This window comes from Carassius auratus, chromosome 45 (assembly GCF_003368295.1).
Source record: "Carassius auratus strain Wakin chromosome 45, ASM336829v1, whole genome shotgun sequence".
Lineage (NCBI taxonomy): Eukaryota > Metazoa > Chordata > Actinopteri > Cypriniformes > Cyprinidae > Carassius > Carassius auratus.
Window position 1 is genome coordinate 7,762,905 of NC_039287.1, and position 17,571 is coordinate 7,780,475.

At 36.5% G+C, this 17,571-nt stretch overlaps 1 protein-coding gene across 4 annotated transcripts in view; it reads left to right on the forward strand.

Annotated features, from left to right (window-relative positions):
- The window catches only part of LOC113063100 (syntaxin-binding protein 5-like), a 76,752-nt gene that overhangs the window by 38,819 nt on the left and 20,362 nt on the right, over positions 1 to 17,571 (forward strand). For all 4 annotated transcript variants that reach the window (XM_026233275.1, XM_026233276.1, XM_026233277.1 and 1 more), the window contains exons 6-9: positions 6,104 to 6,167; positions 10,436 to 10,519; positions 15,976 to 16,099; positions 17,129 to 17,207. In XM_026233275.1, the coding sequence (XP_026089060.1) occupies positions 6,104 to 6,167; positions 10,436 to 10,519; positions 15,976 to 16,099; positions 17,129 to 17,207 (351 nt within the window). The remainder of the gene's footprint in view (positions 1 to 6,103; positions 6,168 to 10,435; positions 10,520 to 15,975; positions 16,100 to 17,128; positions 17,208 to 17,571) is intronic.

Genomic DNA, 17,571 nt, shown 5'->3' on the forward strand with positions numbered 1-17,571 from the left:
TTAAGCAGACAGCACTAGGTCTTGAGGCATGCTGGGATTGTATAAGTACTCATACTGTAATTAAAACAGTGTATAGAGGATATCTTTATGATATTTATATAGAGTATATGAACTGTCTGACATCCATTTCAGAGACTCGTTTGCATGACAGGTGTTACTGCTTAAAGCAAATGGATGCACTCGCTGAAAGTGTGAGCAAATTGCATCTTGGATTCCGCACGTGTACACGCACAGCTGGTAGGAATGGAAGCAGATACTGTGCTGTGTTGCTCTTTCCCTGTGGTTTTCCCCTAATGACAGGAAATTAAACTTCAAGTCAACACGCGCTCCTCACAATCAGAGAGAAGGTGTGAGAGTAAGAGGTATGTGCATATAGTGTGATAATTATTTTGGACCTCAAAAAAGGATTGTGGGTAGGAGGGTATTATGTAGGTGAAACAGTGAAATTATGTAATCGTAAGGTGTCTTGAGTGAATGAGGCGAGTGAGGGCGGCTGTTACAGAATGAGATTTTGCCCATCCTATTCTTGTTGCCATGGTGATCAGCTCTCTAAAACCAACCGGATTTTTCCTAAAGTAAGGGTTGAGGGTTAGGAGGGAATGTGGGGAATTAAATTAGGATCTCAAGGTCTGAGGAATGGAGTAGTTAACAATCCGTCACTCTATCAATACATTTGCAACCTTGACACCGTGTGTAGGTGTCTCTGTTCCTTCCTTCCCTTTCTTTTTCTTCCGCTCCCTCTCTGTCTTTTAACTACACAAGGCTCAGTTTGTGCCAAAAAGGTAGTTGTTGACCTCATGAACTGAGTTTGGTTACTGTGCCGGGAGAGAGTAAGATCATTTCTTGATGAAATATAGTACATTACAGTTTTCTTCTCAACTAGAATAATGGACATTTGATCATATCAGACAGAAAAGATGAATACTACTACTTACAAATGGAGGCTTTAGATATGATATATATATATTTTAATCTGTCAAAATTCTATTGTATGTCTCTTTAACTGGTGAGATTAGTACCTCAAATGAACATGGTTACATATAATTTTAAATAATTATGTATGTTTTTAGGGCTGTCAAGATTGTTTAAAAAATGCAATAAAATGAAAGCGATTACAAGGAACAAGGAATTCAAATTTGAAGTGAAGTACCTCCATTTTGTGAATGTGTCCTTTGTGAACTTTGTCTTTTTTTTTCTATCGAATACATTATTCTGTCACAATAAATTCATATGGTTTATTTTTCTCTGCAAATATCGATACAAAAAAATTAAAAATTATTAAAGTCATTGTAATATGATCATATACATACACATATTGTGTGCTTTTAATGTTTCAGTATTGAATGTTTTATTCACATCCTTTTAATGGCTGATTCAATAAATGGTTGTTAATAAAATTCTTTACTATTTTAGTAAAATAGTAAAATTCTTTACTATTATTACTTACTAATTAAAGCTAAAATCATTTTTTAATACTATAAATTAATTGATTGATCATAAAATTAAAATTCATGAAAAATCTATATTCATGTAGAGATTTGCTAGTGTATTAAAGAACATATATGTAAAAACACCCTTAAAGTTTGCATAAAACAAAGGTTTTGATAGTTGTTCACTATTGTGATGTATATCAGAGTGAAATGGTCTCTCAAACAAGAAAAAAAAGGAGGGCGGGACTGGATTTTATCTTAAGGGAATTGATTAAATTGTTGGATCGTTGTTGTTTGCTAATATTTTAGTTAAAGATTAAAGAGGCACATCAATTAAATAAAAATACGCACTGATAAATCATTTAATAAATACTGTAATATTCCATAATAAATAAATATATATATATATATATATAAACACACAAACACACACACAGTAGAGATCAAAATTAGAGAACAATCTATAAGTACTGTACTTTTTCTGAAAAATTGTTCATTTTCATCACTCAAAATTTGACGGAATTTTTGCTGTGGGTATACCACTGCTTTACTAACATTTTTGAGAAAATTTTACTGTGTGGAAAACATAGGGGGCAGTTGTGGCATAATGGTTAGAGAGTTGGACTTATAACCTGAAGGTCGCAGGTTCGAGTCTTGGTGCTGGCAGGAGTAGCTCGGGAGGTTAATGAACCGTGCTCTCTTCCACTCTCAATAACCATGGCTGAAGTGCCCTTGAGCAAGGCACTGAAGCCCTAGTTTCTCCCTGGGCGCTGGATATATAGCTGCCCACTGCTCCAGGTGTGTGTTCACTTCACACTGCTGTGTGTGTGCACTTGGATGGGTTAAATGCAGATCACAAATTCCGAGTATGAGTTACTATATTGGCAAATGTGACGACTTTCACTTTTATAATGATTAGAATTAGAGAACAGTAGCCAATGCAGCATCAAAGTAGATAACAACAAAATTTTTGTGGGGTTACAGCTGTCAAAAAATAGTAGGAACTGTAGAGGCCCTTGCTTTGAATGACTTCAGCACATCTGCGGCCGCAGGACATCACTAGTTTCTCACACTGCACTGGTGTGATCTTGGTCCACTCTTCTTTCACTCTCTTCTGTAGTTCAGTAACTGTAGTGGGTTTCTTAGCCATAACTTTGTCACCAAGATCAGGACTCTGGGCTGGCCATTTCATTACTCCAGTGCTCTTACTGTAGCTTCAGTGAACTGCTTTACCTGATTTGTAGTGTGACACTGACATTGTCTTAAATGAAAATTGCAGGCTGATTGGGAGATGCTTGCAGAGAAGGAACTGCATGTTGCTGAAGGAGGTTCTGATAAACAGTTGCCTTCACCCTGCCATGTAGCTGTGTATATAACTCCTGCTGCAGAAAACATCCCCCAAACCATGACACTCCTCTCAACCTTTAACTGGCTTCTTTACGCATGCAAACAATTCCAGCTTCAGTGTTGAACCGAATGCCCTTTGAGACCCTTTGCATTATCCTCTCTTCTCATGCATTTGTCTCACCTGGACGATGCGCCTTTTTGGGGGTCTTGAATAAATTAGTGTCATTGTAAACCTGCAGTGTTCATGAAATCACAGATTTGGAATGACCAACTTCTCTTGCAGTAGCTAAAAACTTTATCCCTTTGACCATCTGGACAACCTTCATCTGGACAACCTCCTGGCTGAAAACTGGAGGAATGCTGCCTGTTAAATAGTGTTTGTCATATAATTAAGAAAAATAGCACCAGGCGCCAGATTAAAACCAAAAACTTGGAGGTATCCAAAGGTTCTTTTTCAAATATATAATTTAAGTAGATTATAAACAAACACACATTTTTGTGATTTGAAGATGTTATTTTGTAATGGTGAGCAGGGGAGGGGCCATGTGTCACAGATTTTTATTCCCCATGTACCTGTCAGTCACAATTTAGACACCCGACAAACACTAAAGGAAATAGATGCAGATCAGGACCCCTGTCTTTCAAACTTCCATCATCGTAACAGACGTATAAGGCTCTGTCTCTCCTCACCATGCTTTAGCTCAACAGAATGTAGCTGGAGGGGAGAGAAGGACCCCTGTCTATGCCACGGCTGTCACCACTATAGGTGTCTTAGGCTGTGCCCGAGAGCCGTCAACAGCACAGTTGGCCTGCTGGGTAGTCAGAGGGTACAAAGGAATAAGACTTCTGCCAGTACAATCAATGGCTTATGGGTGTCCACAATATTGCTAGCTAAAGTAGCATATTGATGGCAAGGCAGCTTGTTTTGTGATGTATAGAGAGAAGGGCACTGTAAATGAGAGTATCAGATCAGCAGATACTCTGCCTTTTTATTAGGCTCATATTTATTAATATTAATATTTTGCTCTTTTCGATCTGTTGTGCTGTTTCTTAACTAAAGTAATGATGGCATATTATTCATTGGCTGTAAATGAGTGGGCAGTAGTGCTCTTGTAAAATTTCTCGCTTACACTATTGTGTCCCGGGGAGATCTCAAAGCTTCTTTTATGTATTTAATGAAATTTGAACTGTGAATAATCTTGAAGTTGAAACTGACTGTCTGATTGTCAGTGTCATATTTCAAAAGCCTAATGGAGTAAGTATCTGGATGGAAAATTTTTATAAGGTTGGTTTCATTTGGACAACATTGAATATAAGATGCTTATATAGGAGCCTGTCATGAATTATTCGATGCATTATGTAAAACCCTTTCATTTTGAATAGCTTTGCATGGCAGTAATCCCACTATTGGATTTTCTTATCTATTGTTAAATAAGATATTTTTATGAGAAAAATCCCATTTTAGTTGTGATAAATCTCTATGATCCCAGCCAGTACTGGACTTCTTGTCTAAACTCATGCCGTCAAACTCTTTGGAGGATTTGAATCATTATGAAAAACTCATGATTCATCTAAATATATCATGATTTTTAGTTATTTGTATGGGATACCAAACTGAACTGATGTATTCATTCTTAGGAGCATGTTGGGAAACATGCTTATAGTCAAACTCATAAATATGGAGGCATACAAGTAGCAAAATGCAATTTAATATGCAGTATGTAAAATGGCAGTTCAGTATTCAAAATGGAAAGGCAATATTCAAAATGGTAATACATTTCTGTGTTTAAATTTACATTTTCCATTACCCATATGTGCAAAGTTTGGTGCAAAAGTAGAATCAAAATGAAATTATAGAATTTTTACATTTGCCATTTCCAACAGTAGTCTTAATATGTAAATTGCATACTAATTTTAGCACTTTATAATTTGTGAAATTAAAATGTATAACCCAAATAAATTTAATATGTGTAACATATCCAAGCAGAAATGCAGAAATGGTAGCAAAATTATCATTTAATTGCAGTTTGTCCTAAATACATTTAGACAAACAGTTAGGACATCTAGGAATGCATTGTCATCATGGCACAGTGGGATATTTGTAACAAAATTCAGTGCGGATTTGAAAATGCATTCCAAGCTGACCACGCCCACCCTCTGTCAATCATTGCTTCAAGGTCGGGATTGGCGGAAGTGTGTTACTTATGTTTTGGATCATTCCAAACATGGTGGCTGGAAATCTGATAAGATCGTAGAATTCACTGGCAGATGAAGTGGAGCATGAACAGACTTATACATGGTGCATACTCTTAAGCTAAAATCAAACTTTCGAACAACATTTTGAATATTGCATTGCCATTTTGAATATTGGATTGCCATTTTACATATAGCATTTTAAATTGAATTTTGCTACCCAAATGCTTCCATTTTGAATGTTGCATTGCCATTTTGCATATTGCATTTTGAATAAATTTTTTTCTACCTATATGCTTCCATACATTAACACATTGCATATATTATAACATGCACTACAATTCAAAAGTTTGAAGTTTTATTAAAAATAAATAAATAAATTCCAAATCAGCATATTAGAATGATTTCTGAAGGTTCATGTGACACTAAAGACTGAAGAAATGGCTGCTGAAAATTAAGCTTTGCCATCACAGGAATAAATGACATTATATTAAAATATAAAACTGTGAGCTAGAAAATTGTGATACTATTTCACAATATTACTGTTTTACTGATTTTTTTATCAAATAAATGCAGCCTTGTTGAGACTTCTTTAAAAAAACAACAACATGAAACAAAACTTACCAACCCTAAACGTTTGAACAGTAATCTCACACAAACATACAAAGCCCCGCACATGACATGCAGGAAAAAATATTAGGCTGAATCGTGTGCACGATTTACTAATTTGTTCCCTCAATATACTAAAATGTGCACATGATTACTATTGCTTTCCCTCGATTTACTATTTCGTTCACTCGATTTCTAAATTGTGTGCACGATTTACTAATTTGTTCCCTCGATTTGCTAAATCGTGCACACGATTGAGCAAATCGAGGGAACGCAATAGTAAATCGGGGGCACGCAATAGTAATCGTGTGCACGTTTTAGTACATTGAGAGAACGAATTAGTAAATCATGCACACAATTTATTTATTTTTTCTTGCATGTCATGTGTGAGGCTCCGTACAAACACGCATCTCCAAGGATTATTTTCTTTTCTGGCTTCATACTTTATTTCCCGTTATGCATTTGAACTCCTCCATCCTCTCTCCTTGACTAACGCCAATTCCAAACTTGTCTCTATCCCACAGGTCCTCCAAGGCCCACCCCGGCCCAGTCGTTCACATTAGTGACAATCCTATGGATGAGGGCAAGGTAAGGCAATGCCTACACATATACATGAAAACAGATCAACACTTCCTGACATGAATAATTCATTTCCCTTACTTCACACCAGTGTTAATTTCGTTGACTAAATATTTTCGTCATTATTTTTGTCACAAATATATTTTTGCGGACGAAAACGAAACGAAAACGAAAAAAGAAGGCACTGATGGAGACTAAAACTATGACTAAATTGATTGACATTATCGTCAACGAATAAAGGACGAGACGAAAATAGATTGTGATGAAAATCAAATCTGCAGACGGGAGAGATGCGAGGAATGAACAAAAGAACCGGCAAAACGGAACAGGCGAGACGGCATGAGAGAAGAGAACCAATCCGAGCCTGACTTATTGAGACGTGAAGCGAAGGTTTTCAGTTTTTAAATGAGCTCCCAGGAAGACGGCATTCGAAGAGGTGATGTCTAAAAAAGCGACAAAATGTCCACAGCTCACTTCACGTTTGACGACGAACAAAACAAAACAAAGTGTAAAGCACGCGGAGCGCTCATTCGTGGCAAGAACACAACCAATTTGAAAAGACATTTACAGACGAGCCACCTGGACATTTTCTCAAATGTAATTTCACAACGATGTTCTTTTGTTTATTGAGCTAAGCAAAATTGGAAGACTGCAGTGCGTAGATGTTGTAGTATTAAATATTACAAACTGAAAAGTACTGTAAAATAGCCCCTTCTTCAAGTTAGATGAGAGCACAATACTAATACGTAATATTATGATACATACATTTGATTAATACTAATGTTTAATATATTTTATAATGTTCTACTTGTTGACAATATCACAAATATTTCCATATTAGTCATGTGAAACGTGAATGTTCACATCCTATCATTATACGTACTAATCTAGAAATATTGTAGTACAGGGCCGTGCACAGACCTTTTGAGGGGCATGTGCTGAAACTGAAAAAGGGCACGCCCCTCCCTTTTTTTATATCAAGATTATTAAGTAAGCCTGCATAAAAGGAAGAAATGGTCACATCTTCATGACAAATTCAATAACACAAAATAATAGTCTCAAAAGCTTTAGATTTATTCACGATTAATAACAACCATAATAATAATATTAGATAATATATAGATAAAGGGGTTCTTTAAACCTAATTACAACAGCAACCTTCTGTGAGCCATGTACCTGGCAAAATATTTGATACTGTGGTGGACCAGGGATGTTGGTCTCTTGAATGTCTCTTATTCACTACACTTTCCCCTAAAATAAGCCAGCAATGAAAAAATAAATAAAAATAGTGTGAAAAGTACAGTTGCAGTGAAAAACATTTCTGAAGGATCACGTGACACTGTAGTGTAAGTAATGATGCTGAAAATTCAGCTTTGATCAAAAAAATAAATTACATTTTAAAATATATTCAAATAGAAAACAGTTATTTAAAATTGTAAAAATATTACACAATTTTACTGGATCAAATAAATGAAGCCTAGGAATGAATCATGAATTACATTCTGCATGATAAAATATAAAGATTTCACAGTGGTCTTCTGTTATTTTTTTTATTTTTTTTTTAGTTACTACTACATTATTGTAGTAAACCATGTTTTACAACATTTTATACATGTGAGGATGAGCGGAGAGTATACCATAACATTATTAGCCTAAATGTTAATAAATTAAGTGTATCAGCAATTATAAATCAAAGAAGAAATTTCTTAGAAATATATGTTATCTAGGTGACGAGGATCACTCGTCGCTTTGTGTAAGTTCCCGTACGAAACAGCGCGGGGGCGCACCTGTTATGATTTCCGATGGTAAAAACAATTGTGTTGTTGTATTACAATATATCGTATTTGACCAGCGAATGTGTGCAAATGTGATTTTTTTTTTTTTTTTGTCCGTCATTAAAACGGCGACGGTGCCTGCCGCTGCCGGCATCACATTACATTTTCATCTTATAAAAGATGAAATGCAACTGTATGCACAGGCTATTTAAGTGTTGGCTATGTATTGGCTATGACTAGATGGCAAATGCTAGCCCTCTCGCTCAGGCGACGTCCCACATGTCTCAGTCAGTGAGTCAGTCAGACATCAAATAAATAAAATATGAGCCTTTATAGACATAGTGTTTAGTAGTACTTATTCAAACAACAAGATTTACCCTTCGCAAAACTTCGTTCAGCTCAGCTGTTGTCTACTGTGCGGCTGTGTGGAACTTCAGTTGATTCAATTAATATAGAGGGGGCGAAGTTATCAGCTTACTGACAGCTTGAGGATCGAATAAGATTTACACAAGCTCGTTTTAAGAACTTTCATTTGCTAAATATTTGTAAAACAGACAGACAGACGTAAAGGGTGACCAATAGCATCGATAAAATAAAATAAAAAACCACCAAAAAAAAAGGGCACTTCGGAGTGTAAGGGCAAAAAGGTCATGTGCTCTGCACAGGTTGAGCCCTACCTGTGCACGTGCCTGTTGTAGTATTTAAAACATACAATATTGCTAGACAAATGAATACCTTATAAAATCTTGTTACTTTTTTTATCCACCCAACTTATTAAATATTTACTTTAAATGTATGCACTTATTGTTCAGCTCAGCTGTAAGCTTTAAGGTCCTGGACCTAACTTTATTTTTCTTTTATTGATGGTCAGTTGGCAGCTAGTTATTGTTTACATTATCATGACAGTGTTTGTTGCTGCATAAAAGCTTTTGAATCGAAATAAAGACACAATTGTGTTGAAATAAAGTTGAATTTGTGTTTTATATATTTTGGTTAAGTTTGTTTCTTATACCAGCTGTAAAAAATTGTCTATTAAATCTGTTATTGATTTTAGTCTTATTTTAGTCGACTAAAATACCAAGCAATTTTAGTCGACTAAAATACCAAGCAATTTTAGTCGACTAAAATACCAAGCAATTTTAGTCGACTAAAATACCAAGCAATTTTAGTCGACTAAAATACCAAGCAATTTTAGTCGACTAAAATACCAAGCAATTTTAGTCGACTAAAATACCAAGCAATTTTAGTCGACTAAAATACCAAGCAATTTTAGTCGACTAAAATAAGACTAAAATTAAAACAAATCAGATGACTAAAACTTGACTAAAACTAAAAAGAATTATAGTCAAAAGACTAAGACTAAAACTAAATTAAAATTTCGTGTCAAAATTAACACTGCTTCACACAAAGCTCTTGTTCCTCTCCATTCTGAACTCATAAGACATTTCTTTCCTACAGTGCAGCACAGTTCAGTAATTGGGTCTAATCTCACACAGCTTGTTAGCAAATTATGTTGTTTTTGAAAACAAATGATCCAGGAGATATGAAGGAGATGAACAAATGCTCCAGCTACTTCCAAATGCATCTTTTCAGACATTAATTTTACCTTTGCTAATTGCCAGCCCACAGTCAGAAGGCAGCAGAGAGACCGACAAACACCTAGTGGGGTTTACCTTTGTATGGATTACAAACTGTCTGTATTTTTCTCTAGCAGCTGGGAGCTCCTCATAGGTGTCTTTATAGGGATGATCCACTTTCTGTCTCTCTCTCCCATCCCACTTCTGCCCCTGAACAGGGCATCGATCCATAACAGTTCCACTCAGTTCTTAATGGGTCTTAATGTCCTTAGACACATTTTCCCTCCCTCTTGGCTGACAGAACTCTGGCACTTTATCATTTCAGACTATCAATGAATCTCTAAAAACAGAGGCTTAAAGTTAAGATGGCAGAGGACATGTCATTTTTAAAAGAAATGTTGATGAATTTCCTGAACACTCATTCCCATCCATTAACAGTACAATAACTTGAGACTAAAGCTATGGAGCTTAAAAAAGCAATGTTTAAAAAGTGCCATAAAAGTATCTTAAAGGCATACAGTAACTTTTTGTGCAGTGCAGAATTAAATTTAAGTCTAAGAAAGAAAATTCCCAGAAAACATAAATGATAGAGTGTTCATTTTCAGGTGAGCTATTTCTTTCATAAATGTAGAGTTGAATTATGGTGATAACAACTTGCATATTTCTTCCATGTTTTGAACAGAATGTTTTGTGTAATTCATTGATTTTGTTTTGAGTTTTAACAAATGTTTGTTTTGGATTAACAATCAGACGAAAGGACCTACATTTTTTACTCAATGTTTAATTTGCTGAAACACATCATTCACTTTCAGATTAACGTCACCATCTGCATTGACTCTCATTAGTTCACAGGTCAGGTTCAACAGACTGATGGCCTATTTTTCTTCTTTTCATGTTTCCCCCCACATCTTTTTTCATGTTTCAGCTCGTAATAGGATATGAGTCTGGGATCGTGGTGATGTGGGATTTGAAATCAAAGAGAGCTGACTACCGGTACACTTACGACGAGGTATGTATTGTCACACAATGTTGTATTCCAGACTCCTGTCGCCTGCAGGGGCACAAATGCCCAGGATATGGAAATGTGTTGAGCAAATATTCATGAGATGTTTTGATAAGATCTCTTTAAGTAAGCACATCGTTTGTTCAGCTTGGTGCTACGTTGTCAAAGGAAGAATTAGTATTGAGGAGAATGAGTGGCAATAGTGTATCAATAAACTCAAGTCTAATTTCAATCATTCATTCATGTAAGGAGGGTCTTCATTGGGAATGTTCTGAAAGAAAACATTAATTAGGTTACAGAATGTTTCCTTAACTGATTTACTGAAAGGCACAATTAGCAAAAAAAAAAAAAAAAAAAAAAACTAAACAAAATATACAAGCAAGTGAAAAGTTTAGAGTATATTTACAAAGTGGTTAACTTTTTGCAGTCAAAACTTCAAAAGTACAAAAGTTTGGTGTCGGCAAAAAGTTTTAAATATTTTTGGAAGAACTCCTTATTGCTCACCAATGCTGCATTTATTTGAGCAATACAATAAAACAGTAATATTGTGAAATATTAGTACAATTTAAAGTTATTTATAAATAACTATATCTATAAATTCCCCCTCCAGAATTCCTTGATGAATAGTCAGTTCAAAAGAACTGCGTTTATTTCAAATATAAATCTTTTTTAACATTCTACATTTCGACAAATTTCTCTTTTGATTGGTTGCATGCATTATTGCTGAAAAAAATATGTATTTTAAAGAAAATAAATCTGATTTTGTACTGTCCCTATACAAGTAAACTCTTATAATATAAGTAATAATAACTATAATATTGCAAAAAGTGGACGAACTTGGAAATTTGAGGAATGTCCCCCTTTAGCTCTGCCATGCCTCTGAATTTATTAATTCATTAAATGGCTCAATACTTCTTGAACTGGTTGTGAACATTTCATTTCAGCTTTAAAAATGTTATTTATTTACGTATTTTACCCTCAGAAATAGTCATTTTGTCTGTATGTCCTGGAAATGATTACTATGCATCTGAAGAGCCCCTTTAGAACATAGTTAATCAGATCAGATCAGACAGACACAGACACAGACACACACACACACACATGTATCTTATTGTAACTCCCTCATTTGTATGTTAGTGTATGTGTGTGTGTGTGTGTGTGTGTGTGTGTGTGTGTGTGTGTGACTGAGAGTTAATTTCTCAGAGAACAACTCATCTGTACCCTGATGAATGACTGTGGCTGGTTGGATGTCTGATTTATTCCTGCCTTCATTTAACTTGATTGATTAGTACAGCAAAGATAAATGTCCTACAATTCACTGCTCCGTAGCAAGGTGTCATTTTGGCTCAGCACAGAGTCACGTTCATACCATGAAACACCATTCTTCATCACACCCCACATAGTCCTTTACTGTTTATAATTATGAAGGCGAGACCAGGGAAAGGCAGAAACAGGTTGATCAGAGTCTTTAGTTATGCAGATGTTGCCTGGGAATCTTTTTTATCTTTGAAGGGGTCACAGAAGTGCAATAGACAGCAGAATTAACATCATATCAGATCATGGGAAGCTATTAGTGTTGAAGGGTTCACTGAGGTGCAGTGAGCAGCAGCATTAGCACTGAGGCATTGAGGAGCTGTGTTGTTATAGATGGATGGAAATGCTGAAACAAGGATAAGAATAGCATCAGTGCAAGTAGCATAAATGACGGACATAAATGGACAGGCAGTTTGTTTCTTTTTTCTTATTTTGTGTAATGGAGATTTTTGTCACACTTTATTTTAAGGTCCAATTCTCACTATTAACTAACCATTAACTATGACTTTTGTCTCAATTAACTCCTAATTTGCTGCTTATTATATAATTATAAGGTATTTGTTAAGTTTAGGGTCTTGGGTAGGGTTATGTATTGCATTATATGTACTTTATAAGCACTAATAAACAGCCAATATGTTAATAATAGGCATGCTAATAAGCAAGTAGTTATTAGTGAGAATTGGACCCTATACTAAAGTGTTTTCCGAGATTTTAATAATCTTCTTCTCTTTCATGTTTTCATTTTTATCTGCACAGAGTGAGATTTTATTTACTTGCATCCTTGTTTGAATGTTTATAAGTGGTTGCTAGGGTGTTCTAGGTAGTTGCTAGTAGGGCTGCACGATGTGTCGTTTAAGCATCGATATCGCGATGTACGAATCCACGATAGTCACATCGCAGGATGTGCGATGTAGGCTGTCGTAGTTAATCAGTTATTCATTAACTGTACGGGCCAGCTACTCCCTGGCCCTTGACGAATGTGATTCGCGGATTAATTGCACAGCACACCATCATAGACTGAAAGTTTATCATTGACAGAACTGAAAAACACACGCAAGTTTAACAGGGCAGAGACAGAGAGAGAGAGCGCGCGCGAGAGAGACAGAGAGAGAGAGCGCTTGAGAGAGACAGAGAAAGAGCATGAGAGAGAGAGAGCCGTCTTCAAACAACACGAGCGCTGTCTTGCTTTCTCTCCCTCGCGCATATTAATCAATTGACACGACGGTGTGGATGTTTAAATCATTAAAAATGAGAATGTAAGTGTGCTCACCCCATTTTTGTTTGTAAGAAAAAATATCGCAATATATATCGCAGAAAAATAAAATATCGCAATGTCATTTTTTCCCAATATCGTGCAGCTCTAATTGTCTCAAGTCAAATAAGATTAACCCCATGTGTCTATGATGATTTGGTGTTCTGAGAGGTTGCCAGGGTGTTATGGTTCCTGAGGTGCTCCGATTGATTTTTAGTGCATTGTTATGTGGTTGTTAGGGCATTGCTTGTTGGCCCATGTTAGAAGATCCTAATCCCATGTGTTTGCGATGCTTTTAGAGTGTGGTTGGTCGTTTACTGACTGAAATCAAAACCGAAATCAAACAGCCCACTGGCAGTTCACTTTGATACTCATGTGTTGTTGGAGGTTACGATGCCATTGTTTGTGGTTGCTAGGGTGGTTTATGTGGTTGCTAGGGTATTGCTTATTGACCCCAGTCAAAAGAGATATTCTGGTTTCTAGATGCTGTTCAGGTTGCTGCCACAGTGGAAGTGTATGAGACTTTTTCCTGGTCATTTTATTGTCCATCACAAAAGTATTAGCCATGTACACCTCTCCTCAACAAATCACACAATTTGAAGGGTACCAAATGGATTGGTCAAATCCCTAGCTGTAAATATAAGCAAAGAAATAGTGATGACTGCCTCAACAGACTCTTGTTGTAATTAATGTATCACAGTTTTATATTGTATGTGTACATATCCACATCATTTTTGGAGAAGATGATCAGCTGACCTTGTTTCGGATGGCTTTATGTTCACTGCAGGAATGATGTGTTTTGTGTGTATGAGGGCAGTAGCAGCAATATTTTTGGACCGAAGAGGCGGGTTGTGACTGTCTGCAGTAAGGCCAGCAAACCTCTTTAGCTCTAATTGACCTTCTGTGTGCATGCATGTGTCAGAGGTATGACGGTGTCACAGCTCCCCATGTCTGTGGGCATCTCCAAGAGTGTGACTACGAAAGAGAAACATATAGAGGATAGAGTAGAATGGAGCTAGAGGTCACGGTATCTTTAAGGTCTTGTTAATAAGGCAGACTGCTTATCTTTCAGCCCTTTCTCAAGTTGACACACACACACACACACACACACACACATGCATACAGTCATCCCACGTGTTCTTGTCAATGTATGAGTTTAATTAAAGTCAGAAGCTATGGAGTACTAGTATACTTCAGGATATTTAAGGATATAATCAATACGGTATATATTATCTGGAGAAATCTATCATTTGCAATTCTGAATTTTTAACAACTAACCATTGAAAGACAGTGTTTTATTGTTTGTGTAATTATTTGAATTGTTTTTATATGAATCATAAACATTACACATACAGTATATTAAAGAGTAGTTTGCAACATGGTTGCATGCGTATTTCCACAAGTCCTGCTCAGTGGCTGCACAGAAAATAAATTGGTTAATATTTTCCATATTTTAGCAAAAGTACTAACCCATCCAGCTAATCCATTCATTCAAAAAAAAAATTCTGTTCATATTCTATACTCTGCACAAATAGTAAATGTTTGTTGCATGTACAGTAGTATGCAATTCAGAGTAGTTTGCTTTAAGCTTCATTGAATGTTAGTCGTCCAGCAAACATGCATTTATGCTGAATAACTGTGCCCCAGCAATTTGCCCTGCAATATAGTCCTTCCTAATCATAGTCAGATGTTGTGTATGTAGCTGTGCTTAAGCATATTATTGTGTGTGGGTGTGTTTGTCTGGCTCCTCCTCTCTGGATGCTCCTGCAATAATGTTGGCTCGGTTCATTGATTAGTTAGGTCTGCTGTGGTTCGTTCACACTGTCTGCCAGAGACAGAGATAGAGCCGCCATCATTATGCTAAACAAGAGGAGACTGCGCTTAATTAGAAAATAATGAGAACTCTCTTTCAGCCTTCTTTGTGCTTTCCATCGCTCCCTTTTTTCTCAATACATAAAACTCAAGCTGTGCATTCTCCCTCTTTCTCTTCTACTTGATTAAGTTCTGTTCCATTCATTGTGCTATATTGGACTGTTTTCCCCATAGTATTGCTAAAGCCTTCAGTTGGTACAACAACAGTACAAAACAAAGCTATATAAAGAAACAAGCTACTGATGTGCAACTAATGAAACATATTTTTTAGTGTCAGTGAATCCTGAAAAATGTAAAATGTCAAAAAATCAGCTTTGCCATCACAGTAATGCATAATAGCTAAAAATAGTTGTTACAAATTTTAGTAACATTTCACAATATTACTGTTTTTACTGTATTTGTGATATAAAAGGCAGCCTTGACGTTTTTCATAACATTGGAAACTCTACAGCTGAGCTACAGACTATTCTATAGAAAAGCACTTGTTCTTAATAGCTTGCAAAAAAAAAAAAACAAAAAAAAAAACACAGGCACATGACTTGATTCCAGAAATATTGCAAAGGGAAATTGTTTATCTCTCTCCTGCTAAAATAGCTTAGCAACATGATTTTAAAACCAGCTCCTTTGGGGTTTGGGTACAGTTCTGTGTAAAACTAAATAACACTTGGATGTAAATGTGACACCCCTCCTCATCCACAACAGAAATGCTGATGGTCTCAAAAAGCAGGCTGCAGGCCTTATGTTGCTGAAGCCACAGATGCAGAATGTGTAACAGGCCTACTAGCTTCACTATTTATAGCAATTGTATTGCTCAACTCCAGAAAGACATTCATTCTTTATATCACTTATCCCAGCATGATTCTTGTCTCAACCGGGGTAGGCACAACTTACACCCCTGGGTCATTTTCTTGGCCATTACGTGTGTGAGGAAATCTATAAAGAAATCTCCCATCGAGTTGCCTGTCCCCATGCAAGCATTACTAACTTTTATGTCCTGCTCTTTTTCTGTCATTCTCACTCACAGGCGATCCATTCTGTGGCATGGCACCACGAGGGGAAGCAGTTTATCTGTAGTCACTCAGACGGCACACTGACCATATGGAATATAAAGTGCCCAGCCAAGCCTGCACAGACAATCACGCCACACGGTTAGTGATCTTTCTCTTTTTCTGGCGTAAACACACAAACTCATTTTCCTCAGATGTATTTTTCGTCAGGGAAAATATTGCAAAATTAAAAGCTCGTATGTCTATTTAACATGGTTGTATCACACCTCTCTCAAAAACTTGTTAATTCAGGATTGTATTTTTTCTCCCTCTCCTTCACAAAGAAGCATAAAACAATCACCTCCCCTTTCCTGATTTCCATTTCAAGTGAAGCTTTAATTTTAATTTTGTTCCTCCACGGAGACCGCCTGTGTTGTGTTCTTTAGTGATGAGTGAGTTGAGGTCATGCTTTTTCCTTTGGTGCACATCCTTGCCTCCTCTATTGAAGATCCTCTCTTGATACAAGAACCCCTTTCAGCCTCACCCTGCCTCCTTGAGAGGAGAACATCAGAGCCATAGACTGTTGGCTGGAAAGTCTTCTTCTAAAATTACAAATGACAACTTCAAAAAATTTACAGGAAAGTTTTGTGCTTCACTTTATTAGATATGAAGAACCCAATTTGGTAACACACCCCTAAAATGGACAGTGTTTCACATCTAAGAAAACAAAAAAACTGACCAGCCCTTTGTAACTTTTTCAGTTTCAAGTGAAAAGTGAAAGTAAAGTGACATTTGGGCAAGTATGGTGACCCATACTTGGAATTCGTGCTCTGCATTAAACACAAACACACACACACACACACACACACACACACACCGTGAACACACACCCGGAGCAGTGGGCAGCTATATTACTGTGGCACCCAGGGAGTAGTTGGGGGTTTAATGCCTTTCTGTTTATTCACTCCCCCCAACAACAATTTTTATGGGATCTGAGACTCAAACCTGCAATCCTCGGTTTAGAAGTCCACTTCTCTCAGGCCTCAACTGCCCCCAGTTCATGTATTTCAATCAGAAATACATTAACGGTTTAGTGCTCGTTTGGTGATTTCATGGGGTCTTTAGAAAGTTTGGGACAGAGCCAGAAAAGGAAGTTAGGAAACTCTCTGAATGAGTCCGATTCTGTTTCAGGAAAGCAGCCTAAAGATGGAAAAAAGCCAGAACCTTGCAAACCCATTCTTAAAGTAGAATACAAGACCACGAGAGCAGGGTAAGTACACACCTGCAACAATACATCTTTACTTTTCCTGCTACAAAAACAATCTTAGACCATCATGAACGGTGGTCCAGACTGGTTTTTGCTAGTTTGTGCTGGTCAAGCTGATAACCAGCAACCCAGCATTAAACCTTTCTAGCGAACTATATTTTTGATGTTTTTTAAATAAGTGTGGAGTCCAAAAATAAATTCCAAAAGTATGAGATCGCACTGAACTATGGGATTAAAAATTAATTTCAAGCTCAAAAAGTTATAATGTAAAAAAAAAACAATTACTTAAGATTCTGCATGATTTCTAGGTCACAACCAAATAATCAAACTTGTGGAGTTCATGAAGCTCAAGTGCTTCTTTCATTAA